Below are 27,930 nucleotides of genomic sequence, written 5' to 3' on the forward strand. Positions count from 1 at the left end.
GCGAAGGTAAGTATGAACAAGATGCTGGAGGGAAATTGCCAATTGCCTGGTTCGCGAATCCTTTCACCAGGTAGTGTTCAACTCGCTAATGTTCACTACAATAAGGAATAGTTTCGACTTCCCCTGAACCTTCAAAGAGACGAACTTCAACCTCATCATTAGCTACCCACAGCTATATCCAACACGTTACCGCAAAAATGATTTCCGACCCAGTTCAGTTCCTGCATACGTATTCCGTATCTACCGGCGTGCCTAAACCGTCTCCAGTTCTGCGAATGACGGGGATGATAGATAAGACTAAATACACTTAGTGGATCGTTCCGCTTTTACTCCATTCTCAAAGATAAGCCCATGAAACCTGAATTCAATTAGCATTTAATTTTAATTTTAATTATTCATCGTCTCTAGTTATCAATTAACAGGTTACTAACCTATTCATACCTAGCAAGTCATACATAGTAATCTCAAGAAATCCTACCTACGGACCGGTCCTACAGTGTCTTCCTAAAAGTTTCCGGCTTCGGCTCATTCCAATATTTTAGACCCAGTTAATCCCCCCAAAAAATCATATATAGAGCGTAATTTTAAAGATTTTTTACTTAGAAAATTAGTCAAACGAATTTTCTTATATATTAAAAAAATAATTCCTTTATTTATTTAAAGCCTGTATAGTAACTAATTTTTTTTATTTAGGAGTAAAGTTCATCTATAAAAGTTTTCTTAAATAAAATTTATATCTTTAAAAGTGAAATTTCAACCCCTTACAAAGAGAAAAAAATTATAGTTTAATAATTATTTATTTTTTTTAATAAATAGTGGAAAATTTTGAGAAAAAAAAATTTTTGCTCTAGGCTGGTTCATACTACACTGTACTATAGGTAGAAATCTCATAGGTAATTATCATACCTAGTTTAATTTAATTTTTTTTTTAAAAAAAAGAAAGGTTTATATGAAAAAAAATTAGATTTACTAATTTTCTACCTGATTGAAAAAATATTTTTTTCCTAATACCCTTAACTATATATTAATATATTTTTTGTTGTGAAATACCCTGATAAAATATGGAGGTTTTGCAGGAAAATGGATCGGCTCGTGGTGGAAATTTATGACTTGGTACTCCGTACTGTAATTGTTAAGAAATCTATGTTGATAGAAAAGTTGATATACCTAGGCATTAAGTATTATGTACTGTACTGTACAAACGTCCAGCATCTTCACTACTTACAGAGTGCATATAGATAATCAGGAGTCTTGCCTGTCTGCCTGTGCAGTCAAGCTGAAGCTCTCCTTCCTTGTGCAATATCTCGTTCTTATGTACAGTACATCGACCAGTGCAAAGTAAAAATCGTGCCGACCTTTGAAACGCTATGACGAAGAAAAGTAAAAAAGAAAGAAAAAAGGGAATAGCGGACGTAAATAAAAATGAAAATGGATATGAATATGGATATTAATGTAAACATGCCACAAACATAAACATGCAGAAGTATCGGAGGTATCTCGCATGAAACCAATCAATAAATCAATAAATAAATCAACGAATCAATCCACGTTATCATCGCCTGTCCCACTAGTCTTGAGATGATCGGTGCGAACGACATAGTCATCATCCCCGCCATCCGCAACATTCCCATCCCCCTTCTCTCCCAAATCACCATCTTCATCTTCATATCTATCCCCAAGATTGGTGGTGCTGCGGTAGCCGTCGAACGAGTCGTCGGACTCGCTCCCGCTGGGGACAACAAAAGTCTTGCCCTTCCCCTTGCTGGCTCCCGTGGAGCTCGAGCTGTTGCGGCTTTTGCCTCGGGTAATGGTCGGCACACTGCTGCTTTTGCCCTTCCCTTTGCTGCTGTCGTGGTCGTGAGAGTGACCGTTCACGACCGGTACGCTGCCGTTCTCTGCAATCTCGTCCCCGGGATTGAGACCATCAATCGCGTCTGCGATTGTGCGAGGCGGCTCGACGGCAGATCCTTGCTTCTCCTGCGTAGTAGACGCCTCGAATTGCCGGCGTATCCGTTCGAAATGCTCCAATTCCTTGGCACTGTTCACGGTCAGAATTGCTGAGTTACGGCTTTACAGAGCATTCAAGCACAACCTACCTGACACTTGCAACGAGTTCATTCTGCGCGTCGATGAAATCCTGGTCTGTCACCATCACAGCCACATCCTCTGGCGTGGCGAGGTGGTCGAAGAAGTAGGCCGTGCTGACTGGCCCCCCTGGTAGATGCTTGATCTTCTCGTCCACGGCGGCTGCTTGTCGCGTGACGGCCTTGAGCATGGCATCCGAGCAGAGCGCATACAGGTCGGCTCCCGTGTAGGTGAAGGGCAGTCGCTCTGCAATCCGTGGCAGGGAGACGTCCGGGTGGAGCGTGAATTTCCGGGTCAGAGCCTCAAGAATCCGGGTCTGCTTCTCATGCGTATCAGACACGCCAAGGTAGATCATCTTGTCGAAACGGCCAGGACGGAGCAAGGCAGGGTCCAGCAGATCTGGCCGGTTGGTTGCCCCAATGACGAAGACACCGCCGCCGTTCTCGTCCCCACTGCTCATCCCATCTAACTCCGCGAGCAACTGACTGACAATACGGTCCATCACACCGCCGCTGTCGCCTTGGTTGCCTCGCTTGGGCGCCACAGAATCCAATTCATCAAAGAACACCACACACGGCCGCGCGTCGCGAGCGCGCTGAAACACCCGGCGGACATTCGCCTCCGACTCACCAATGTACATGTTGAGGAGTTCCGGACCCTTGACCGAGAAGAAGTTGAGCGAGAACTCGGTAGCGATAGCTTTCGCGAGCAGAGTCTTGCCCGTTCCTGGCGGACCGTAGAAGAGGATACCGCTGCGCTTCTTCATTCCCTTGGCAAAGAGCTCAGGACGTTCGAGAGGCAACTGAATGGTTTCCATGACAGCGTCCTTCACGTTCGTCAATCCACCCACGTCATCCCAAGTGACATTGGGGATTTTCGGTGCACCGATTGCGTCCGCGAAATTCTTCCTTGCCGCATCGACGGCAAGATCAAAGTCGGCCTTAGTCACGCAGCGCGCGGCATCCCCGCCCGCCAGCTGGACGTCCCTGACACTGACTACGGAGTCTGTGCGATGCGTGCTGGCAGTTTCGGCGAGTTTTTCCAGACGAGCCGATTTCGCGGCAGCTGCTCTCTCCACCACATCGACGAGGTCCCCAGCCACCAGAGCGGCGGTTTTCACTGCCACTGCTGCCAGGTCCACATCGGGGGAGAGCCTGATGCTCCGATCAAGAACGGCATTCTGGAGGATGCCTTCTCGCTCCTTCTCCTCAGGCGCAGTCATTTCAAACTCATGTGTGAAAAGACTCCGTATGCCCTCGGGTATCTTTTCGACGTCAGTGGTCGTTGCGACGATAACTCTCGAATCCGCAACAATCTCCTTCATGGCGGTGACCATCCGGTCGGCTGTCAGGACTTCAATATGTCTTATGAGAAGCGCCGTGCAGTTCGCACCGCAAGCAAAGGCCCTCTCGGCCCTTGCTTTCAAGTATGCCTCTGTCTTAACGTCGCCTCCATTGGCTCCGCCTTCCGTAAGAATGTCGTAGGCATCCACGCTGAAGGTGTGAAGCCCAATGTCGGCACACGCGCGTGTTGCCAGCGTCGACTTCCCTATGTTTCTCTGCGTTGACGTCAGGAGGATTACGACGGGAGGCATCCCCAGCTGCATGGCTCGAGGACTGGTTGCGGCCGTCATGAGCTCCCGCAGGCGCTTCTGGAGTGGAGGCACGAACACCTTCGGCAACTCCGTGACGAGACCGTGAGATGGGGGAATATCGCTGCTTGTCCTTGGCAGACTCTTAACTCCAAGCCAGTACTCCCACCCATTCCCCAAGGTGCCAGGAACCCGGTTGATCTCGCTTCCAGCTTGCACCATTCGGGTACTCGAGGAATCAATAACTGCCACGCCACCCCACTGCTCTTCAGGGCCGTCTTCGTGGTCCTCAGGAACAGCAGGGACAACTTGTCCAACGCGAAACCACGCCACGCCCACTTTGCGTGCTCCGGCGGCGTCGTCCTGAGGCGATTCTGCGAGATAACCGAGCTTGGCCGTCAAATCGTCCTCCTGGTTCCCGCCATCTCCAGCCTTGCTGGCAGAGAAGACAGCTCTTCCAAGTCCTTCATCGATACTTATTCCAACAAGGTCGCCACTCTTCAAGAGCCTGCGTTTCGACTCGAAGTAGCGGCGTAGTCCGGCAAACAACGCTGGTTGAAGCGTCCGGTCCATCGACAAGGGTGTGGCGATCTTGAGAAGAGTGACTTCTTTGGCGACTGGCGGGGACTTAGGCGAGCTTGATTTGGACTGCTGAGATAGGCCAGGTCTCGAGCCATGGGTTGCTGCGAAAGGCAAGGGTGACAGCTTCACGTATTTTGGGCTATCCAGATTGCTGAGCAGAAGCGGTGGCACGAAGACCGTGGGCGTGAGACGCTGACCAGGTAGCTGAGAGATGCTCGACCGTCTATCAACAGGCTGGCCCACGGCATATCGTGGTTTCGGAGACGGAAGCCCGGGTAATCCGTAGACTTTGACGGCACGCCAGTTGCCGGTCTCCTCTTCACCCAGGTTCAGGTTCAGTGAAGCGAACATGTTGGCCTGCGGCTCTTCCGTGGCTTCGATCCTCACCCAGTCACCCGAGAAACAGCCAATCTTGACGAGGTTGTTAATGTCCACGAAGATGAAGGAGTCAGTATCGTCGTCTTCTTTGGGTCTTGGGTGTAGTAGCTCAGTCGGCACGCGATTGAGGAGGCCTTCTGCTTTGAAAATCTTCCCATAGCCACGGTTCGGACGAGCAGTCCCAGAGGTAAAATTCGATATTACCGACCCAGGAGTGTGAGTGCCATCCAGGCGTCGGCCACCAGGGCGAGGGGTCATGGAGGATATGACCGACATTGTCCCGGAGGGCTGCTGCGGCAATTCTGGGGCAGTGAGAGAGATCATATCATCCAGAGAATCGTCAGAAGAATCGTTTACCGACGTCACAGAACCTTCAGTTTCAGAGTCATCCGGCGGCGTGCTGCTTTCCGTCTCCTCCGCACCATTGTCCATTGGCCGCTCCTCTGCGGCAGAGTAAAACTGCTCATTGGAAGTGTCCTCGGCCTCATCACTGGTAAGGCCTTTCAGAAGATCCGATACTGGTGAAGTCAAACTCTTGTGACTGCGAGGCCCACGTGGACGTGTCTGAACGAGAACGATTTTGGTGGTTGGCTGAAGCAAACCCTGTGCGACGGGTTCACAGAATAATATCTTAGCCGGGGGAGGCGGGACGTGGGTGATGGGGTGCGATGGAAGTGGCAGCGGCAGGATGTCTCCAGTGTGGACAACTTTCTGCTTCGACAACGCCTCACGCACCGCGGTGGTCAACCGCTCCTCAGCTTCAGCTGCTGCCTTCTTCGTATACCTTCTTGCCTCCGTTGCCTTGCCTCCCTTGGCCCAGAGTCCGTTGACCCGTGGCGCATTCGTGCTGAATCCTCCACCAAATTTATTTTGTACATCATCATGGTTCCGTAGAAGATTCCGCTCCACCGTCACATACACCGTGTCGAGATGCAGGGGGGCGACGTCCAGGATCCGGATCTCAATCGGTCTCTGCGGCTGAATTGCATGACGCGTAGAATCTAGCTTTTCCAGGGCATGGAAGAAGGATTGCAGATAGTTCGCCGAGGCCGGGAAAAGGACGGTAGAGTGTGAGATAGGCGCGACCTGCGACCGCTCCGTAGGTTGGATTTGGACTGGGATGATTGTCCAGGGAACGTCGTCGATGACATGGTAGTTCGGAGTGTATGGAGATATTGCGGCGTAGAGAACTTCCTGGTTGCTGCTGTTCAGCCCAGCCTCTAGAAGCTGGGTTAGTTGATGTCCTACGTACTGTAACGTAGAGGGAGATGCTCACCGGGCACGTTGATTCCTGGGAACAAATCCGCCACCAAATCGTCGGACAGCACGGCCACGTCTCCCCGCAGATGACTATCGAGAACGAGACGCGCAGAAATCGGAGGCTTCGAGCGGAGTCGTCCTCGTCCTCTGATTCCTTTCCGCCGTCTGCGCTTGGGCTGGTCGGGGGCGAGCCCGTGTTGCTCGGCGGCCATTGTTGCGTCGCCCTCCGTTCGATCACGGTTCTGCGCCTGTCTGTGCCAGAGTGACAGCGGAGAACAGGCAAATTAGCAGACCGTGAGAACCAGAGCAGTCGGGCTCATACTTGTCAACAGCGACAAGACTGCCGGCGAGGGTTCAGCGTTGCGGATTATTATTGTCTGGAATTGGAAATGAATTCTGGGGTTGTCTCCGACAGCCGAGGCATGGCGCACGGACCGGTGGCTCGGGTATGCGCCGGTAGCCTGCGGGGAAATAATATCAAATCTCTCCCGCTCTGAATCTTTCTTAGTCTACTATTCAATATTCACCTCGTCTCCTCTATTAACTAATCAGAAGTCCTTTTCTTTTCTTTACATATATAAGACCAGTTCTGATGAAAGCAGAGAAACAGATTCTAGATGCTATAAACAATTCTGAGAATAAATGCTGACGATGATCCCTCAATCTATATCCTATCTTTATATCTGCTGCTGCCTATGGAGACTTTTTGCTCCCAGACGATATGATAATGTTTTGCAGAGCTATATACTTCTTAAGCTGCATCGTCTTCTCATCCTAGCTGACTTGTATGTTCGTCTCCATAAAGCAAAGAACGAGATAACCTATACTGTACTGCTGGCAAAATGACCAACCTTTTCCACGTCAGACGTTACGTACGTCTTGAGAAAGATTGCATAATGCGTGCGCATAGAGACATCATCAGAGTAATTTTTAATCCAGGCAGCTTTTTTTTTTCCATGTCACCTCTTTCACTTCTGCCAAGATCCCATTGGTTAAGTGCTTAATTTATGAGTACAGTAGTATTCGAGTCCACTCGTGAGATTTCTGTGTATGACATCGCGCAGGAAAATCTGGAAGACAGAAACGTAAACCGTAAGAAGGGGAATATCTTGGCAGACAAGTAAGTGTACATTAACTTTTACCTATGTACTCCGCATCTGTAGATCTGATTGTTGCTTAGTGAACTCTGTCCAGCTAACGAAGGTTGATCAAGCATTGTCAAGACCACTACTAAGGTACCCAGATGGCAGCTGATGAAAGTTGCCAGGCAGCATGGATTACTTTATCCAATGGAGTCATGGATAGTAGGTTAATAGCTGGTCTCTTTCCCTACAAGGTACTCCGGCAGCCATCTAAAGCGAAAGAAGTAGAACGTCATCGGCAGACCCCTTAGGCATCAACATTTTTGCGCTCTGAAGAAAGGTCCATGATGGACTTAGGCATCTAAGATTCACACTGCACGTAGTATTTTCATTAGGTAGTTTCCTTACAGACTTACATCTGGTGCGAGCTTGTCCAGGGTCCCGGTGCACGTACCAATCCATAGCCAGGTGGACCGGGGTCAGTGCTCAACTGCATCTAACGGACTAATACTAATCTGGGGTGCGAGGGAAAAGGACAATGCTATTGTTGTCCCAAAGAATGTCGAGATCTGGTCCAGGTTTCTGGACCATGGCATTGAATTCGCAAAGGCTACGTGTGCAATTCAAAAACTGAGACTCGACACTGGTCAGCTGTTTCTCTTCCGAACTTTTGCAGTCTTGGCAGGGCGTCGATCAGAACTATCGAAAAGCGACCGGAATGACATGGATTTGATGATGAAAGTCGCAGCGACAGACATCTGCTCAAGCCAGTAGAAATGGCCCAGGTGGTCGGATGAACGTGATCGGTGTTCGGGTTGCAGGCGGTCCGGTCCGGTGCCCCCGTCGGTGATTAAACTTCCCGAATCCCTGGTCGCATAATCGGACACTTTTTGGGGATAGCGGAACGACTCACAAGTCATCGGATGAGTCATTATTTGCCTCGCGAATGAGGCATTTGCACTTTTGGCGCTTAAAGAGTCAAGGGAGAGAAATGATGATAGCCGTAATAGGCGGGAGTCGATTAGAAATGCGCCAAGGTCGAAGTTCAGAGAACAGGTGGTCCGTCCAATCATGACTAGCAGTCTGGTCATGAAGCTGTCTGCGCAGAGATCGGACACCGTGGCAGGATTAGCCGCTGGAAATGCAAGGCAGACTGGTGTTGAGAATGAGGCTGTGTCTTTAGCCTCCGCGACACAGCGGACGAAGCAAATGCGGTGGTTCTAGACCAGACTCCAACAACTGAAGAAACATGCAGTAGAGAAAGAGAGAAGACTTCTCGGGTCATGTATGGAGTCAACTGCAAGATAATGCATGGTAGAGCAGTCCTGAGGTCCATAGTCTGTACTCTGTACAGAAGAAAATATCGACTACGGAGAAGATTTGTCTGCCTGCGGAGCACTGTCCTCCTGGACGGTTCTCCAACGACAAAGCATGTGCATGCGGAAAAGCATCACCGGCTGAAAAGGGTCAGCGATGGATCCTATTGGTCCAACACAGTCACAAGAGGAGAGAGCCGAGAGAGTTTTGAGCCTCAAACATTGCAAGCGCGGCGCTAGCCAAGAAGAGAAAGGCCGCCGCTGCAACCGTTCCGCGCCAGCTGAAAAGACGCCCCATTGGAGTGGTCGTTCAATGCGCGAACACCAGGAGTCTTTTCGACTCGCCCTGCGTGGGGGCGGGGATGGTATTGTCAAGCTTGGGTCGTCACGGATATCAGGATCATGGTTCATATCGAGATACTTGCCCTGTTATGGACTATGCAGGACTATTGACCCTATCAAGACGGGGCCGTGTGTGATCAGGAGAGGAATGGTACAGCAGTGGCGGCTAGAGCCCGTGGATTGTCTGAGGTTGACACTATGGCGGAGAATGAAACGCTATCATTATCCAAGGTTCAGACGGCGATTTCCACAGGCTCAGCCAAGATTCCAAGAAGATCGACTTGGAAACCGTGGGAGCAAACGGTCCTTAACCAACCCAATCCAAATGGACCCAGGAGATCCCTTCATTTTTATCGCACGGGGGATTGCCCGGTGTCCGCAGCCAGCACGAGAAGAACAGTGTAACGGTTGGTAAGGGCTGGAGTTGACATCACCAAGCTCGAGGGGCTGTGACTATTCTTATCCAGCTTCAGCCAATAGACGGCGCCATGTGGACACGGCAGGGCACGCGGAAGAGCACGCAGTCATCCGCACCGCCTCCTAATGCGGTAAGGGTCCGTACTGCCAGAGTGTTCCGTACGGTATGGGGCCAGCCCGGTGCTCACCATCCAATCAGAGCGCCGCCCCCTACTCATCCGCGCCTATCCTATTCAGGTCTAGGGAGCTCGTCTATCAGGCAGACATCTTTACACCCGTCATCCTCCGCCCGCGACAGTCGATGGAAGCCTCCGGACGTCCCTCCTCCCCTTTCGCCCTCCTCCCCGAGTATCTATACCTGTTTATGCCTCCGTCGATACCACCGTCGTTTGCCCTTTATTTCTGCGCCCTTTTATCGAGAGGGGGCATTGAATCCTTCGCTTGGTGCGGATAGATAGCATCAAGTTCCGCCGTTCAAGTCAGCCTCAATTGGCATCAATCAATTCGTTTGCGGTTCTGCGCATCCCCAACTACATTCATCTGATTTTCGTGTCTTGCGATCAGCCTTATCATTATATCTCATTCTAAACGATTTTCCGTTGCGTGTTGTCCTCTTCAGTTTTCAAAATCGCCTCCAAAGTGGCTTAGGAAGGAGGTATATAGTGGCATCCAGATAGTGTGGGCAGAGACCAGAGGTCAGTTTTGTTGGAAACCATTTTGGGATTCCGCCTCGCACTTTAGCCTCTCATTCTATTTGCTCTATTTCTTTATGACAGCTCTTCTTGATGAAAAGACGTCACGCCGCTGACTCCTCCTGAAGGTCGTCTGGGTCACTTGAATTATTCAATTACCCTTTCCGCTCCGCCCTCTGAGTCGACCTCTGCATTCGGTGAGTCACCCTCTAGCCGATCTGGGGTCTCGATCCAGCAATCTGTCCCGAATTGCTCCCGCTAATCTGCTGTGCCCTTGCCCAACTTTAGGTTGTGACTGGCCACCACCACCCTACCATGTCTACTCAGGCTCAACAATCCCAAGTTCACCCCCGCCGCCGTCCCTTAAAGGCTGGCCTCCCCTCCTTTGCGACCTCTTCAGTCTCCGACCAGGATTCGAAGTCTTCCTCGCCATGCCCTCCTCCTCCTGCCCGTCTACAAAAGGGCGAAACCTTCCACTCACCGACATCACCGCCCCGTGAGGATCGGGATCCTGTCCTGAACATCCCATCATTGCCGCGACGGTCACCCACATGCCCTAAGACGCTCGAGGCTATTGCTGCTGGTGAACAGCGCATGGCCAACATCTTGGGCCGCTTTGACTTCGACTCCCGATCACCGGCCAAGCCCACGGTCCACCCAGAGGAAGACCTCCCTGTCCCACGAGGGATCCTCCAGGCCCACGTCGGGCATGACAGAATGGAGACACCACGAAAGGAGCAAAAGCCCGTCCAGTGCCTGCCGTCGCCTCCGGCTGACACTCCCAACAAGATCCAGTCCGTGCATCATCGCCATGCATCTGACAGCGGACTGGGATCGTCCATCAGCAGCACTTGCGCAAATGAACAAGGTACATCATCCATTACATCTTCTTCACGAGCTTTTTGCACTAACTGTTTGTCAGTGAAAGCTGGCCATATATCCACTGTAAGCGGGAATGGTTCCCTCGCTGGTTCTCGGCACACGCAATCCGCCATCACGCATTCCATTTCTTCTGTAGATACGACCAGGCGCCAGCTTCCTCTGGCTGCTTGCAAGCAAATTGAACGCTTTATCCTTGCTCCCATCCTGCGCGAGGAAAAGCTGAAACCGTTCCACCCTCTCATCCGAAGTGTTCCTCAGCGCATCGTAGACAAGGAGATCACTTGCCTCCGTGATCTGGAAAAGACACTGTTATGGTTGGCACCGGTAAGTGGGGAATCTTGGGTCAGGCGTTAGGGGCATTACTCATTCGTTCTTTTTTTTGGACTTGAAGCATTATTCCTTTAACAAGGCGTCCTATCTCGGGTTTTGCGAATTTACGATCCAGAGCATCCATACGGCTGTGACTCACCTGAACGAGCGCGACCAGCGGCTGCCAACCGATCGACCTTATACTAACGGCTATTTCCTTGACCTTGTTGCCCAGATTCGACAATACGCGGCCATGCTTGCTGCATCTCGAGAGCGCGCCAGGGCGCGCGGGGAGGACCCGGAGGCTGCGACGAGGTATACATCCTCTTGTCCGTTGCCAGAAGATGGTAACGTGCTGACGCATCCTAGCGGTGAACGCCTCACCCTGGAGGGAGGTCTGTCCCAGACTGGTCGACCTGCTGAGCTCGTCCGTCACAAGGACGGCAAAGCGATCTCCCTGCGCACGGGTGAACCTTACGATGCGAATGCCGTGCCCACAATGAAGCGCGCTCTTAGCAACCAGTCTCTAGACGAGGGCGTTGCTCGTTCGATGGCTCGCCGCAAGAAGAACGCCCCTCCGATGGATATCAATCAGAAGTGCAGAGACTGCGACAAAGTTTTTAAGAGGCCATGTGATTTGACGTAAGTTGCCTGTTTCATTTCATTCCATCTCATTTCTAATCTGGACTATTCAGGAAACATGAGAAGACACACACTCGCCCATGGAAATGCACCGAGCCGACTTGCAAGTATTTCGAGATCGGATGGCCGACCGAGAAGGAGCGGGATCGCCACGTGAACGACCGACACTCGCGGTCTCCTGCTCTGTTCAAGTGCAGCTTCGCTCCATGTACCTACCAATCCAAGCGGGAGAGCAATTGCAAGCAGCACATGGAAAAGGCTCATGGTTGGGTGTACGTGCGTTCCAAGAACAACGGCAAAAATGCCAAGAAGGCTGCTTCAGTTTCGTCTGCGCAGCCGACTCCTCATACTCCGGCCATGTCGACACCCTCCAACATCACCGACATCCCAACTCCCGCCAGCGGGCCTGCGCCGTCTCCCTATGACCCTTTCACTGGGTTGTCTGGGAATCAGCAATTCTCCTTCGCTGAGCCTCCTGTCAACCCCAACACGGACTTCCAGTTGTTCCCTGATATCCAGTTGTTTCCGGATAACGCGTTTGACGATGTGTCCATGGGCATAGATGATTTCAGCTGTCTTCCCACCAGCCTTGACTTCAACGCGTTCCAGGCGCAGCTGGAAGCCGGAAATCCTGATGATCTTATACCTGCGATGGATACGTATCGGCCGTCGATTTCCTCTAATGGATCGCTTGAGTCGATGGGTGCTCCGAGCATCTTTGACAATTCGCCGCTGGCTGTTTCGGACAACGTTGAATCGATGGGAACGTCCAGCATCTTTGATAATTCCCCCTTGAGCGGCTCTGAGAACGGCCTGAACTTTGATCCTGACTGGGCGCATAACTGGTACCAGTCTGATGACCAATACTATCCTCTTAACTAGTTGCGCTGGGGCCAGAAAGGCCGCTAGTCCAATATTATGGGCATACTACATGTTTTCATTACAGCAATACTTCTTCATTCTTTCTTGGGCTTTCGTCGTGACGAATTGTGGAATCCCCCTTCTATCGTTATTAGTTTAGGGTTTGCCTTTGTACTGTTTTGTACTGGTAATTAATTTGGGAAGTCAGACTGAGGATGGTACAGACTGACAAGCGGAGATGGAACTGCTTTAGATTATTACGATTGTATTCAGATTCAGCTTTAGCGAATGATAACATGGCTGTCATATCAGTTGCAGCAAGTCCGTAGATCGTCCTGTAGGATTTTCGTAGATAACTTTGGCTGATGCAATAATATCGACTTGTTTGGGGTCAGTCATGTGAGTATCCCACACTTGTACTGGAAAGATCATGACGATGTGACTTTTTAACAATCACACATCCTCAACTGAGGTACGAAAACCTGCCTATGCCATTTGGCAGGCAAAGGTTTACTATGTAACCTCTAACCCTTCCCTATCTATCGTGTTATCATCAATGCTAGCGGATATTGGTTGACTGCACTGCTTCACTAAGGGTCTCAACGAGATGGGCAAGCTTCCCTGAGGCTTGCAACCTAGTGTACGGGGAGACGAGGAGACAGACACGTGCCTGTCTCGATTCACTCGGGGTTGACTGACTGACTGACTGATTGATTGATTGATTACGCCAGACTCCAGACAGACTACTTAGGTAAGATTCTTCCAAGTTGGTGGTATTTCCTGGAGTGAACTACCTAGGTATATGGCATTGGTCGAGCTGTCTGTCTGTTTGCTTGCTTGTCTTGCATCTTGTTCAATCCTGCCCATCCTCCCCTGTCTGAAGTGTTGCGATTTCGCTAACCAACTACTGATTCGATATATCTCACTAACGACCAACTTACTGACTGGATAGACCTCACGACAAACTTACTGATTCTTACTGATTAGATAGATCTCACTAATGACCAACTACTGATTCTTACTGATTGGATAAATCTCACTAACAATCAACTTACTGGTTCTTACGGACTAGATAATTCTCATCATAACCAACTTATTGATCCTTACTGATTGCATAGATCTCACTCACATCCAATTTTCTAATTCTTGCTGATTGGACAGATCATAGACGATCTGAATGCTATTTACAGAATGACCACCATCATGTTGCTACCGCATGCCAACCAAGATCAATTGAGTTCAATTCAATGGTGGTAAGTATATAGTATCACTCCTCCCGTGCTGTCAATGCCGGAATGATGGATGCTTGTATGTACGATATATGTTGAAAGAAAGAAGGAAACAGATCAGCCCTTCTTCTGGTCGACTGTCACCTGCATTTCTATCTCCTCTTCCAGCCGCTGCGCATGGATCATCCGCTCTGCCGACTCCTCCGTCTTCAGATACGTGCGTCGACCCTGGACGACCCAGAACCCGACGGCAACCACCAACATGACACCAAACACGGCGATCGCATAGTTCATGTCGCTGGCCGGGGGGTTGGGCTGGCTGGGGAAGAAGAAGAAGACAGTGGTGATGCAGCAGTAGATCACGCTGATCCAGTTGATGACCGGTCCTAGCGTCCGTCCAAGTCGGAACTCCCCCGGAGGTAACTTGTTACGGCCGACGATGAGGAGAGCGAGGATGGGCATGCCGTATGAGATCGTCAGGGCGATTGTGCTGACACTGAGAATGGCCTCGAGCACCGTGTTGGCGAACAGATAGAGAACTCCCACCAACGCGATCAGGAACCCCTGCAGCCAGAGCGCGCGCGCAGGCACTTTCCACGTGCGGTCGACGTGCGACAGGTACCGGCTGAAGGGCAGGCCGCCGTCGCGGGCAAAGCCCCAGGTCAGACGCGACGCAGTCGTCAGGATACTCACGCCCTGGCCCAGGCCGTTGAACTCGAAGAGCGCTATCAGGGCAACTCCGCCCTTCAGGCCAATGGTATCCTGCACCAGCTCGATGAAGGGCAGTCCCGTGGGGGAGTTGAGCACGAGGTCCAGGTTCTGAATGCAGAAGAGGCAGACTACCATGAAGATGAATCCCGAGACAGCGCCGCAGATGACGGCGAGGTAGATTGCCTTGGGCGCGTTGCGTCGCGGCGCCGGGATCTCCTCCACCATGTGGATGACGGAGTCGAATGCTGTCAGCCCGTACGCGGCTTGCACCAGCCCCGTGAACCAGGTGACGCCGTCGCTCCAGCCCGTCTGGTTGATCCAGGCGCCGAAGACGAAGGAGGCTGGCTGGAAGGACAGGCTTGGCTTCGTGCCGACAGCGATGAGCAGCGCCAGAGAGAAGACAACGAACAGGCCAGCGAACCACACGCCGACAAAGTCGTTGAACACGGGCAGGATCTTCTCTCTGCGACAGGCGACGAGGTTGATGACGGTAAACAGCAGGGTGATGCCGGCGTAGACGACGAATTGCAGCCATCCTTCGCTGGCGCCCGCCCAGTTATTGTCGAACATGACCTTCATGCCGAGCATGAAGTTGGTCATGAAGGCGATCTGCGAGGCAGTGAGAGTCCACCAGCCGAACGTGTTGATCCATGCGCAGAGATAGGAGGCGAAGCGTCCTGCAGGAGTGTCCCACAGGCGGTACACCCAGTATGCCTGGCCCAAGGCCGTGGGCATGCTACTGCACAGCTCGCCAAGCGACACAGCCACGCAGACGTTGCAGACGGTGACGAGACACAACCCCCAGAGGATGCTGACGGGGCCACCGTTGGTCAGGCCGCTGTTGAGGTCCTGCGCGAAGGTCGACCAGGTGCCCAGCACGCAGAAGGCGAGGGCCAGCATGCTCCAGATGTCGAACTTGCGCGACAGGGCCTGGTCGTGGCCGAGGGCGGCGAGGTCGCGGGCATCGATGACGCTTTGGTCGATGGAGTTGGTGGATTTGGGGTTCTCAGGGTCCATCGGTATGTATATATATGGAATAGAATAGGTCGAAAGTTGGAAGGGGGTCTCTCATTCTCCGACAATTTGATAGACGAGTTTGCAATTGGTGTGGAGGTATGCATGCACAGTACTCTGCTGGAATCAGGAGAATCCCCTGACCATGAGAGTCATATATTAATATATATGCAGATATCTGCTAAAACTGGCAGGTCACAGGCAGGTTCCTCACGCGGACATTTACCCAGCTTACCTACCTAAACGCTTCAATTGGTACCTGACCTACCTGACCTGACCGTGCGGGCAACACAACTACTGAAGCCGTCGAACACATCCCTATCAGCGCATCAGTCGGAGATTCCTCCCAATCAGCAAGCGAAGTTTGTCATTTTCATTACTTATTTCCCGCAAGGAATAATCATCAATGTGGTTGACAAGCTTTGCCCCCTTTTTTTTGTCTTTTCCCCGCATTTTCGGATTTTTTTTTTGTGTTAATTAATTAGGGAGTTAGGGCGCGGGCGGGGAACTGGTAGGTTAGGCTGGACTTGCCGCTTTGGGTATGATTCTTGCCACGGACGGACATCTACTTTTTTTTTTCTATCGGGATTTACCTTTGCCTAGGCAAATGATAATGTCATTGGCATGGTCACTGGTGCTAGGAAATGTCGGATTCTGAATAGTGCGATTGAGGAGGTACCTACTACTGTACTGTACCTACCTAGGTAGGTACAGTACATCAGTACATACTTGACGTGGTATGGCCCTATCGATAATAGTTTATCTGCTATCGTTCCTCTTACCTAACGTCTTCACGTAGTGACCCACTCAGGATCTATCTATCTACATCATCTACATCATTACTAGGAGTCTTCTTTGCCATTGGCGTATCGTCATTCATTGTAAAGCATTAATACGGGAATCCTAGGAATTTAAACCATTGATGGGATGGAAGTAAATGTTAGTTTGTCTGGTTACAGTACGATCAGTATGATCTCTTACTCTCCCATCTTCTGCAGTCAGTGCTATCTCCACTCAGTTATAGAAAGGCCTGGAATAGGTCTATGCTTGATGTCCTGCATTCTGGTATATGCGAATTCTTATGCTATGGTATTTTCTATCCTGTAGCCTTTGTAGGGAGTATAGATGATGCGAGTGCATAGATCTCTGGCCAGGTAACTGTCAAGTCAATGACAGAAGCATTTGTTCTTAAACCTGTTGAATACTCTGGACTTTCCCTACATTCTTCAGGCCCAATAAAATCTTCTAATCTATCTGCACCCGAGCATTGTCTGGATGCGTTCCGATAATCGTGTTTCTTCCGACAAACAGGAATAGCTCCAACCTTCCCAATCTGGCAAGTCCATGCGAAATGCAGTCTCATCTCCAGCTACCAGCGATATATAAATCTGCTGCTACTGCTCTTGCCTGGTGATATTCGTTTACTCTTCTCCGGATAAGAAAGTAGTGTCTACATCATGGCGCCAGATACCACGTCAATTCCCGGGTACACCATCTACCGCGAAGGAGACTACGACACCAGCTCTGCTGCGGCCAAGATCCCGCGGCGGACGCCCCATCCACTGGGTATGCAATCTATCCATGTGCTGTGAGAGAATATAGCTGACTTGCAAGACCAACTCTCGATCGAGGAGATTCCGGCCGCCGCCAAGCTCATCCGCGAGTTTGCCCACCCCAAACCCGTCAAGTTCAACTGCATCACCTTGCGAGAGCCTAGAAAGAACGAATATGCTGCCTTCCGCAGTGGAAAGGGCCCCCGTCCCGATCGCCGTGCCTTTGCCATCGTGCTGGAGGTTGGCACCTGCAACGTCGCCGAAGTCGTGGTCAACCTGACGAAATCCAAAGTCGAGGACTGGAAGGAGGTCAAAGACGTGATGCCCACGCTCACCCTCGAAGACCTCGACGTCACGGAACGCGTCGCCCGCAAGGATCCCCGCGTGATCGAGGCGTGTCGCGGGCTGGGCATCACCGACATGTCCAAGGTCTTCCTGGATGCCTGGGCCATCGGCGTCGACGAGCGCTGGGGCTTCGAGCGCCGGCTGCAGCAGGGCCTGGCCTACTACCGCAACTCGGCCTTCGACAACCAGTACGCCCATCCTCTCGACTTTGTCGTCGTCGTCGACACGGAGAAGGAGGAGGTCCTCAGCGTGGATATCCGCTACGTCAACGGCGAGCGGACGAAGATCCCCCTGTACGAGCACAACTACCTCCCCGAGTTCATCGCTGACGGCTACCTGCCCGATCGCCTCAAGCCGATCAACATCACACAGCCGCAGGGCGTGTCGTTCCGCATGCGCGGGAATGAGCTGTCGTGGGCCGGCTTCAAGATGCACATCGGCTTCAACTACCGCGAGGGCATTGTCATCTCGGACGTGCGCATCGACGACCCGTACGAGCACCGCGAGCGCATGCTCTTCAACCGCATCAGCGTGGTCGAGATGGTCGTACCGTATGGTTGTCCTGACGCGCCGCACCACAAGAAGCACGCGTTCGACGTGGGCGAGTACGGGGCGGGCCTGATGAGCAACTCGCTGAAGCTGGGCTGCGACTGCAAGGGCGCCATCCACTATCTCGACGGGGTGGTGTCGACCAGCAAGGGCGAGGCGGCCGTGGTCAAGAACGCCATCTGCATCCACGAGGAGGACAACGGGCTGCTTTATAAACATACCGACTTCCGCGACGGCACTGTTGTATCAGCGCGCGACCGCAAGTTGATCATCTCGCAGATCATCACCGCCGCCAACTACGAGTACGGCTTCTACCACACCTTCACCCTGGACGGCACGTACAAGCTGGAAGTGAAGCTGACGGGGCAGCTCAACACGTACTGTCTGCACGAGTCGGAGCAGGCGGCTCCGTACGGCACTGAGGTGGCTCCGAGGGTCAATGCCCAGAACCACCAGCACATCTTCTCACTGCGCGTGGACCCGGAGATCGACGGGCGGAACAACTCGGTGGTGCAGAGCGATGCAGTGGCGGCGGACGATCCGGTAGGATCGCCAGGGAACTTCTACGGGAATGCATTCTACTGCAAGAAGACGCCACTGCGCACGGCACAAGAAGGCGCAGTGGACTACTGCCACGAGACAAGCCGGACATGGGACATCATCAACCCGAACCGAATCAACTCGGTGGCCAAGAAGCCCGTCGCATATAAGATCATCAACAACCAGTGTCCCGGCCTCCTAGCAAAGCCAGGCAGTGTAGTCTGGAAACGGGCTCCTTTCGCACGGAAGACCCTGTGGGTAGTCCCCTACCGAGACTACGAACTGTACCCAGCAGGAGACTACGTCTGCCAGTCCACAGGCGAGGGAAACCATCCGTATAACTCGACAATCGCCGACTGGGCGGCACGCAACGAGTCGATCGAGAATACCGACATTGTGTGTTATCTGCAGTTTGGCCTGACGCATTTCCCGCGCACAGAGGACTTCCCTATCATGCCGGCGGAGCCGGTGAGTATTACGCTGCGGGCGTCGAATTTCTTTCAGCGGAATCCTGCGCTGTGGGTGCCGCCGGCGGCGCTGTGTGTGGATACCGTGTCGCGGGATGCGTTTGATACAGAGGCATTGACTTCGTCGAGATGTTGTGGCGGTGCGGGCGAGAAGGAGAAGGAGAGGGAGCATCAGTCGAGGTTGTAATTATGCACAGGTGGTAAATACAGCACTGGGTTTGTCATAGTATTACTGCATACTGTTATTCAGGAGTACTACTACACTTGGATGTTGGATGTGGCTGTATCTAGAAATAGCATCAGATCCATGTAGATAGGATTGTCATCAATACCAAATACCAATTGATATCATATCATATCATATCATATCATATCATATCATGTCAGTAGATGGACTGGTCAAAAAGCGGACTTGTTTTACCAAGATCTAGTATGAATATACTGAATGCATGTGTGTAGACAGAGCAACATAGTAGAATTTATTACCTACTGTAGATATCTATTTGTACAGTAGTAGCAGTAGTTACCTAGTATTACTGTTATTCTAATTGTTATTCTAGTATCATTGTTATTATCGTCACAGTTGAATTAGCCATCTTTGTTGAGCAGGTTACGTATGTAGGTGGGACCAAGTTAGGGCTTCCTCCGCATGGACATTCCTGTTCCGGCTTATCGTTATCATAGGTAATTATCCCCCAACGTGACTGTACTCTGTAGGTTCTCCACATTCTCCACCTTTACATCAGTGTTATCGAAATCAACGTCAACAACAACAATGCAGAGAGACAAAAAAGAAAAAAAAAAAGGAAAGGAAGAAAGAAAAACGTAGAAGACCGAGGCTTACGTTCATGCGTCGACATCAACCCCCATATCGGACAATTTTCGAACCTGAGTCAAACTGCAAATCCTTGCAAGCTGCCTCGTGAAATTGCCTGTTCTGTTTTTCCTACGAATTTGTCTCTGTTATCCATTGAAAGATGTGAACGACGAAATATCCTGGAGGCAATATGTGTGTTCATTATAACCACCTGATCACCGCACTATCCAGCAAACTTGACTGATAACTTCTCACAGCCGGAACTCACAGACCTTGATACCTTTCTACATAATGCCTTATTAGTGGTTTCCTGGTACATACGACCACAGGGTGTCGTCCGCTCAGCCGTACTTAAGCAATGGCTTGTTGCATTGCCATCGTGAGAAATTAGAAGGTTTTGTTTCCCCACGAGCATATGTCTTCAATGTCTTCCACTGACATTGACTTCCAGTCTAAGAGGGGGAAGGAAATCTCGATCTCTGGACAGATTGCTTGGGCAACTTCAATACCCTTCATGAAACTGTCCTCATAAAAGCCATACCCCATCCAAGCGCCCGCAAACCATATTCCTGACTCCTTGAATCAGAGACATTTCTCCCTGAGCCCTGATAGTCATACTATCATATGTACATTGGGTGTTCGTAGTAGAATATGCCCTGGATTAGGGCCGAGTTTGGGAGACACTAAGGATATAGTGTCGTCAGTATCAGTCCTATAGTAGACATGTCTTGTCCCATAAGGTTGCTAATATTTGTAGTTAGAGAGACGCAACAATATGAGGATCCCAAATAAGACGACGTAAAGTCGTGATAATTCCATGCGGACCACGCCTTTCAATTATGGGGCGTGAACTGAATGCACTCCTCGGTCAGCCTGATCTAATCATGGCCTTTCATCAACTCCACTAAGGACTTACCAAGACATCTGAGTGCAGGATAATGCTACTTGAGCTAGTTCTGAGTTGTCCTAGAATTCCTTTCTCCTGAATTATTGCCTCTTCACCAAGCATTTTTAGTGCATCAGGCCTACATGTCGCCACAATGATCTTATTAAAATATCTTATCGATCCATCCCCCAGATAGAGTGCCAGGACAGATCCTTCTGAGCATATGCATAAAACAGAAGTGGGCTTATATAACCTCTCACCTAGAATATTCGCGAGAATGGTATTAACATATCGCTTCACTCCACCTTCCACAACCAGCCATTCCACTGGTTTCTGGAATGTGCTGAGAAGGAAATAATTCCAGAGATATCTGACTAACATGATCATAGGTATAGAACTCAGAGATTCCTGTGGATCATGAATCTAGAGGGATGACGCCAAAGGGACCAAGTAGTCATTTTGAAATGATATTGAATACCTATTACGTTTGAGAAAGGTCCCAACAGGTTCCTCCATCTGCGCCATTCGCCATGGAGGCCAGTCAAGCGTAGCAGAATCCACCTGGGAACGGTCAATGTAGTGATAATTTCTCTCCGAGCCAGATGTCCATACAGTTTCACCTTTGAGGATAATAGGGCGTAAATGCACTCCTCTTTGTCATGAGCAAGGGTATCAGTTAAACTTGGCAGAACTAAAAAGGCAATATCTGCGCAGCTATACTGAGAGCTCCACTAGGCACCCAAGCATAACAGAGATCAACTGAAGGGGAGAAAGCAGAGAGGGAGCAGTCAGAAGCAGACGCCGCAGGCAAGAGTCATGGAGGAGCTGGGGGAAGTAGGACAGAGCAGGGAGGCAGCAGGAGGAAGCAAGAAGTAGCAAGGAGCAGCAGCATGGCAGCACCCAGAAGCAGAGGGGGATTTGGGCGGCAGTAAAGTGGCAGCGGACGAGGCCAAAAAGGGTCATGTTGGAGCTACCATCCGGGGGATTACTACCTCTATAGTTTGTAAGTTGGGGGAAATGACGCCCTTTTTGATTTTTCCAGGTCGTCCGAATTCCCTTCCCGTTCTAGGGCCGGAGGCATGCCGCTCTATGCTGCGGAAAGGGTGCGGCAAACTGAGCCAGACTGAGGCAGTGCTGCGACCAAAAGAAAAGGAATACTTTATGATTGGACAGGTGGTCCATGAGAAGAGGGATGGGGATAGGATCAAGGTGCACACGTAGATTTTCAACTAGCTGACTCTAAAGAAAAGGACTGCTCGCGTTTATTAAAAGGAAGACAAAAGCCTTTTTTTTTTTGATCCAAGGGATCTTGTAATAATAAAAAGTAACCTATAAAAATCAATGCTTTTACTAGTACTGGTTATTCGCCTCGTTTAAGATCATTCCTAGGTGCCGGACAATATCATCACCACAATCCCTAACGTCGCACGCTGGCTTTACCAAATCACGAAACTCCCATCTAAACGGCGAGACAACTCCTCTCGAAGGGTGACTTGATCTTCTTCTGTGATGTTGCTTTCTGTTAGAGTATATCCAAGTTCAAGGTGTAATCCTCGATTCTGAGGCCCCAATCCGCAAATGAAATCGAGTATTCCTTGAGCTGTGAAACAATTTCTAGCAGCTATCTTGAGATAGCGCAGATTGGAGAAGCATAGTGAATTCCAGACGCTGTCGTTGAATCCAGTGCCGCTTATCGTAAGTCGCTCAAGGTGAGGCAGGCAAGAGACTAACGTCAAAACTTGATCCTGACTGAATTCTTGGGATACACCTTGGATATCGAGTGTCCGCAGCTCCGTTAACTTTTGCAGGGATCGAAGAAGTGTGGCCGGGTTCACGGGCCTCTCGGGGACCTCGAACAGGTCGGCGTTGATACTGAGCTCTCTCATACCGTGCTGAAATGCGAGAGCTTCGTGAAAAGCTTCGATATCCTCGAGTGTACGAGAGTCAACATAGTCCGGTACGATAAGTGCCTCCAACGACAGCTCTGTGTTATTCAGAGCGTTGGCAAGCACCAAAGGCTCATTCAAGAACACGTGGATCTCCAATCGTCGCAGACTTTTGCATGCGCCTATCCATTGACCAACATCAGAACTGAGCTCATCATCCTGTCCATAAGAGTTATAAATTGTGAGGACTTCAAGCTTTTCAGGCGGGTCCAGCCGTGAAATTTGCCGAGCAAGCGCCGGCAAAACGTTTTGCAACTTCAATTCCACAAGGGAACCAAAGTGGGAGCTAAGGGCGACCATGGAAGCAGCCCCAAGGTCTGCCCAATCGATGATCTCGAAATAATGTGTTTGGGCGAAGCCCTTTCAAGAAACGTTCAGAGTCCCTTTCTGCAGAGCCCGAAGTTACGTCGTTCCTGTATAGATCCACTATCAGCAAGCCAGAAAGAAAAATAGTAATAGTAATAACAAAAATAAAAAATAAAAAATATAAAAATTGTAGACACGAAATGGAGCTGAAATAATAACTCCCCAGAACATACCATTCATACAACACAAGCTTCTTGAATTGTGGGCAGTATTGATTAATGTTTTCTTCAACGTTCTTATCGAGAGACTTGCCGGACTGTAACCACAATGCCTGAAGGCGGGGCAAGTGACACATCCATTCCTTAAGAGTCGTTGAGGACACTAATAATCATTAGAATTCTTTCAGTTCCTCTTGTAGTCACACCCACCGTCACATGATAGTTCTCTTATTGATGTTGCAGCCGCCATGATTGCTATAATCGAGTCAGCAAAAGTTGAAGTAAGCCACAAAGAGTCGATTATTGCATTTTGGTGATGTGACGAAGCAGAATCTTCAGCTTACCAGATCCAACTCTCTCACATAACCACTGTGAAAAAGGAACCTTCTTTGGTGACAGTTGTGGCTTACTTTCATAACCGGATAATAACATGGTCCCAAGCTTGCCAGAGAAGAATTCCCTGCAACTTGTTGAGTATGGACATCTGCGCACTTCGTCTTTGTACTCACTCTTGAAAAGATGTCTTGAATTCATCATCTCGCACCAGTTCATCCAAATCGTACAAATCAAGATAGCGTATGTAACTAAAATACGGAAGATATGTCTCATCAATGAAAGGTGGACAGAATGATCGATCTCCACATCAGTGGCCATTTGCGCCGTGTCTTAGACTGTCCATCTTTCTTAGGTACGTTGACACAGACGGTGTCGTCACCAGTCCTTACAGGCCTAGACTGTTCCTTTGCTATTTCCCTGGACGTTCCTGCAGATATGTAATTCAACCTATCCGTCAACATTAGCCAATAGCTCTTATCCCCAGAGTTGTCTAGTTACTGGTATATCCTCGACAGCGCAGGCTCTGCCAACCGTCGAGATACGAGTGCACATTGAAACAATGTGTCGTAGTTATGTTGGGACTTAAAATGGTCAAATATAATATCGATGATTTCGGGTGGAAAGCGTGTCATTTCATTCTTTATTTCTGATCTAGTTGTTTTCAGTCTCGATTTCAAAGGAGATTCTGCGCAAAAAGAAAAGAACACTCAAAAGGGGAGAAAGCATAACAGGAATCACGGAGAACTGTTGGTATTGTGCGATGACTTTACTGTCTCCATGGGGGCTTGGCGCCGGGGAATGCTTTGACCATCGACGACCCCAGCAGTTTGAAGTAAAACATCGCCTTTAACGCAACGTTTTCCTTCCCTCACCCGATCCAATAAATAAAGAAAAAAAATATCCAGACTCCAAAAATCCTCAACTTCAGAAAATGGATAAGACGAAAACTCGCAGGCGGTGGCCGCCGCGGCGGCGGTCGTCGTCGTGATAGCAACAGCACTGACCTCCATTAATTATATCTATAGATATGCCGGTGAAACCGTCATAAATAATATACGCTTCCAATTTTAAATAATATAGACTTGAAGAGGTACTTTAATTCTCTTAGCAGCAACATAGAAATGTTGGTCTAAGCTCAGAATATGAGTAACCACTAGGAATACTGATATACTGTACTAAGGATGGTTATTACTAGACCATGCAGGGATAAAAGATTAATGCGTTTTGTCTATCAGATGGATACTAGACCTACCTTATCACGTACTGGGTAGGTACCTTACTTAGACAGGTAGGTACAGCAGAACCTCCCAGGTAAGTGGGTGGAATTCCAACTCCATTAGGTTGGAACTAAAACTACTAAACTAAAATATGGTTGATGAGGCTATTCCCCCGCATTTTTCCTTCATTGATTTCCATCTGATTATCCGATCGATAAGCTAGCCGGAATCAGGCATGTACAGCCGAGATATTACTATCCTTTCACTCCATTATTCATGGATGTTTAGCAGTTGACTGACTTGGAGGCTGAGCTCCGCGGAATATATGATTGATTGTACGGAGTACTCCGGACTTATATCGTCCTGCGGAGTGGTAGAGTGATTGCGACTGACGTAGTAATGCAGTAGACTGTGTAGATATGTAGTTATCGTCGTAGATTAACCTCATTACTTCTCTGGAACATCCTCTCCTTTCTACTACTTCATCTCAGCATCTGAACTGCAGCCCGACATGTCCGACCTCTTCGTCCACCTGACCGCCCCCAACGGGCGCGGCTACACCCAGCCCATCGGCCTGTTCATCAACAACGAATGGGTCAAGTCGTCTGACGGCGAGAAGATCACCAGCATCAATCCGACGTAAGACCCCTCCCTTTCTCTGGTTCGTGACTAACAACTGTAGAGATGAGTCTGAAATCACCTCCGTCTACGCCGCCTCTGCTGCTGATGTCAACCGCGCCGTCAAGGCCGCTCGCAAGGCGCTGCATGACCCCAGATGGAGGGAATTGCCTGCTTCTGAAAGAGGCCGCCTGCTAATCCGCCTCAGCCAGCTCGTCGAGCAGCATCGCGAGACCCTCGCCACGATTGAAACGTGGGACAACGGCAAGCCGTACGCCGTCGCGCTGAATGAGGATCTATTTGAGGTGGCTGAGGTCTTTCGCTATTATGGTGGCTTCGCCGATAAGGTCTTTGGCCAGGTTATCGAAACCACGCCGGAGAAGTTTGCGTATACTGTCCGCGAGCCGGTTGGTGTTTGCGGGCAGATCATTCCGTAGGTGACTCCTACCCTACAGAATTAATATCGGATCTAATCCGGTTTTGTTCTCAGATGGAACTACCCCCTCGCGATGGCAGCATGGAAACTCGGTCCAGCACTGGCATGCGGCAATACCGTTGTGCTCAAACCTGCTGAACAGACGCCGCTGTCGATCCTCTACTTTGCGAATTTAATCGTCGAAGCTGGCTTCCCGCCTGGCGTCGTCAACATCATTAACGGCTATGGCCGTGTTGCAGGTTCAGCGCTCGCCTTGCATCTTGATGTCGACAAGATCGCCTTCACGGGAAGCACCGCCACCGGAAAGGAGATCATGAAGCTGGCGAGCGTCAACCTGAAAAACATCACCCTCGAAACAGGCGGCAAGAGCCCGCTCATCGTCTTCGACGACGCCGACCTCGACCAAGCCGTCGAATGGGCGCATCTCGGCATCATGTCGAACCAGGGACAGATCTGCACAGCAACATCACGAATCCTAGTCCAGGAAGGGATTTACGAGCAGTTCCTGTCCGCCTTCCTCGCGCAGGTGAGAAATATCTCCCGCATTGGCAACCCCTTCGACGAGTCGACCTTCCAAGGCCCACAGGTCACGCAAGCGCAGTACGACCGGATCATGGCATACGTGCAGGTAGGCAAGGACGAGGGAGCCAAACTCGAGATGGGCGGTCAGCCCTTTCAACATAATGGGAAAGGATACTTCATCCAGCCGACCGTCTTCACGAACGTCACCAGCTCCATGCGCATCTACCAGGAAGAAGTCTTCGGCCCGTTCGTAGTCATCGCGCGCTTCGCGTCCGAGGACGATGCTATCCGCATGGCGAACGAGACGACCTACGGCCTCGGCAGCGCCGTGTTCACGACGGACCTCACGCGCGCTCACCGCGTCTCTAGGCGCATTGAAGCCGGCATGGTCTGGATCAACTCGAGTAATGACTCGGACTTCCGCGTGCCGTTTGGTGGCGTGAAGCAGTCTGGCATCGGGCGGGAGTTGGGGGAGGCGGCGCTGGAGGCATACAGTTGTATCAAAGCCGTGCACGTGAATATGCGGTCGAAGTTGTAGTCAGTCGGTCACAAGGAGAATTAAGTATTAGCAATTGTGTTTGTCTCTGTCTATCTTTTGTTACTGCATGTGAATATGCAGTTGAGATTATAATCAGTTGGTCAGAATTGGAATTGAGTATTAGTGGATATCTCTGTTGTCCTGCAAGTATGGATTCAACGAATTTCCTGTTATGGTATTATTGGAATGTTGTTCAGCTTTCACACTGAACATAAAGAAAATATTAATAGCAGGAATGTAACATGAGATGATTATTATTGGAATACTATTATGACTATTTCCTTATAATAGTCATATTTGCTCTACATAGTAAAAACGGTCAGTACTGCTACAGACCTTGAATAACCGCCCGTGAATTGACAGATTCTAAAATTACCGGGGCCCCTCCCATGTCCACTCCCTCTGCCGTCCGGTAGGGTATCATTGAAAGAAAGGGTTTCTTTTCTTTTCTTTCCTTTTTTTTTTTCAAGGTAGTATTACTAGTCCGGTTCATAATTATGCTGGACGATGATGTGGATGATCATCTCTACAACATCGTTCTGCTTCTCGGCAAACTCCCTGAGCCGTGGTGGACGACGTGGGAGGCCCGTAAAGACTGTTTCGAAGACGAAGCAGATCCTCAGGGTCGCGCGATAAGAACTCCGGCCACTGAGCAAGCGGCCACGGAGGGAATCAAGGGAATGACCGGCGTCCTTCATCCCTCTGTCGTTCAGGTCCCTCGCTCAATTCAGGAGGCACTCGCCCTGGGACTTTTGTATATGAACCTGGATATCGGGAAAGAGATCCATCGCGATATTCCGGGCGATGAAATAGAGGTCTTTGCCGATCTCCTGGGCAAGATATTAAAATATAATCCTAGCGACCGGCTTCACAGCCAACGCGGCGCAAGACCACGAATGGTTCAAGATGTGATCAGTCGCCTCGGTTGAGCCTTGCCGGAGATTCCCCCTTGTTGCAGATTCGGCCAAAAAGAGGTGCCATGACACCAATTTCTTGGTGAATCTGAGCTGGGCAGCCCGCAAACACCCCTTATCATAGGTGTTGAGACCTGTTTAGTGATAAGAATGAAGAAGAATGGTACCTATGTACATACTATTGGCCTCAGTAATTACTTAAAGACACAGAAACAGGCTATTGTTGTCAGAATTGGCCAAAAACAACGCCATGGCATTGGTTGTGAACCAATTTTGATAGGTATGCCGGTTTCTCACAACAATTTTCTATTTTTCTCAGTATTCCCCCC

General features: G+C 50.2%; 6 protein-coding genes across 6 annotated transcripts; 3 read left to right on the forward strand and 3 right to left on the reverse strand.

Moving 5' to 3' along the window:
• Positions 1-1,539: 1,539 nt before the first annotated feature.
• On the reverse strand, positions 1,540-6,108 carry VTN77DRAFT_1048 (uncharacterized protein; the record flags this gene model as incomplete). The annotated part of the gene is made up of 3 exons (XM_069416737.1): positions 1,540-2,038; positions 2,097-5,856; positions 5,913-6,108. 3 exons carry the CDS (start codon positions 6,106-6,108, stop codon positions 1,540-1,542), a joined length of 4,455 nt encoding a protein of 1,484 aa, XP_069273114.1.
• A 3,952-nt stretch (positions 6,109-10,060) lies between these two features.
• VTN77DRAFT_1049 (uncharacterized protein) lies at positions 10,061-12,460 on the forward strand (the record flags this gene model as incomplete). Its single annotated transcript, XM_069416738.1, has 5 exons — positions 10,061-10,613; positions 10,668-10,951; positions 11,019-11,251; positions 11,306-11,578; positions 11,632-12,460. The coding sequence occupies 5 exons, from the start codon at positions 10,061-10,063 to the stop codon at positions 12,458-12,460; spliced, it is 2,172 nt and encodes a 723-aa protein (XP_069273115.1).
• A 1,325-nt stretch (positions 12,461-13,785) lies between these two features.
• VTN77DRAFT_1050 (uncharacterized protein) lies at positions 13,786-15,396 on the reverse strand (the record flags this gene model as incomplete). The annotated part of the gene is made up of 1 exon (XM_069416740.1): positions 13,786-15,396. One exon carries the CDS (start codon positions 15,394-15,396, stop codon positions 13,786-13,788), a length of 1,611 nt encoding a protein of 536 aa, XP_069273116.1.
• A 1,454-nt stretch (positions 15,397-16,850) lies between these two features.
• On the forward strand, positions 16,851-19,034 carry VTN77DRAFT_1051 (uncharacterized protein; the record flags this gene model as incomplete). Its single annotated transcript, XM_069416741.1, has 2 exons — positions 16,851-16,959; positions 17,008-19,034. The coding sequence occupies 2 exons, from the start codon at positions 16,851-16,853 to the stop codon at positions 19,032-19,034; spliced, it is 2,136 nt and encodes a 711-aa protein (XP_069273117.1).
• Positions 19,035-21,986: 2,952 nt separating this feature from the next.
• VTN77DRAFT_1052 (uncharacterized protein) lies at positions 21,987-22,796 on the reverse strand (the record flags this gene model as incomplete). Its single annotated transcript, XM_069416742.1, has 1 exon — positions 21,987-22,796. The coding sequence occupies one exon, from the start codon at positions 22,794-22,796 to the stop codon at positions 21,987-21,989; it is 810 nt and encodes a 269-aa protein (XP_069273118.1).
• Positions 22,797-25,700: 2,904 nt separating this feature from the next.
• Positions 25,701-26,687, forward strand: VTN77DRAFT_1053 (uncharacterized protein; the record flags this gene model as incomplete). The annotated part of the gene is made up of 1 exon (XM_069416743.1): positions 25,701-26,687. One exon carries the CDS (start codon positions 25,701-25,703, stop codon positions 26,685-26,687), a length of 987 nt encoding a protein of 328 aa, XP_069273119.1.
• Between the last annotated feature and the right edge of the window lie 1,243 nt (positions 26,688-27,930).

The sequence above is a fragment of the Rasamsonia byssochlamydoides genome (genome assembly GCF_041956645.1).
Source record: "Rasamsonia byssochlamydoides strain NRRL 3658 unplaced genomic scaffold VTN77scaffold_115, whole genome shotgun sequence".
Lineage (NCBI taxonomy): Eukaryota > Fungi > Ascomycota > Eurotiomycetes > Eurotiales > Trichocomaceae > Rasamsonia > Rasamsonia byssochlamydoides.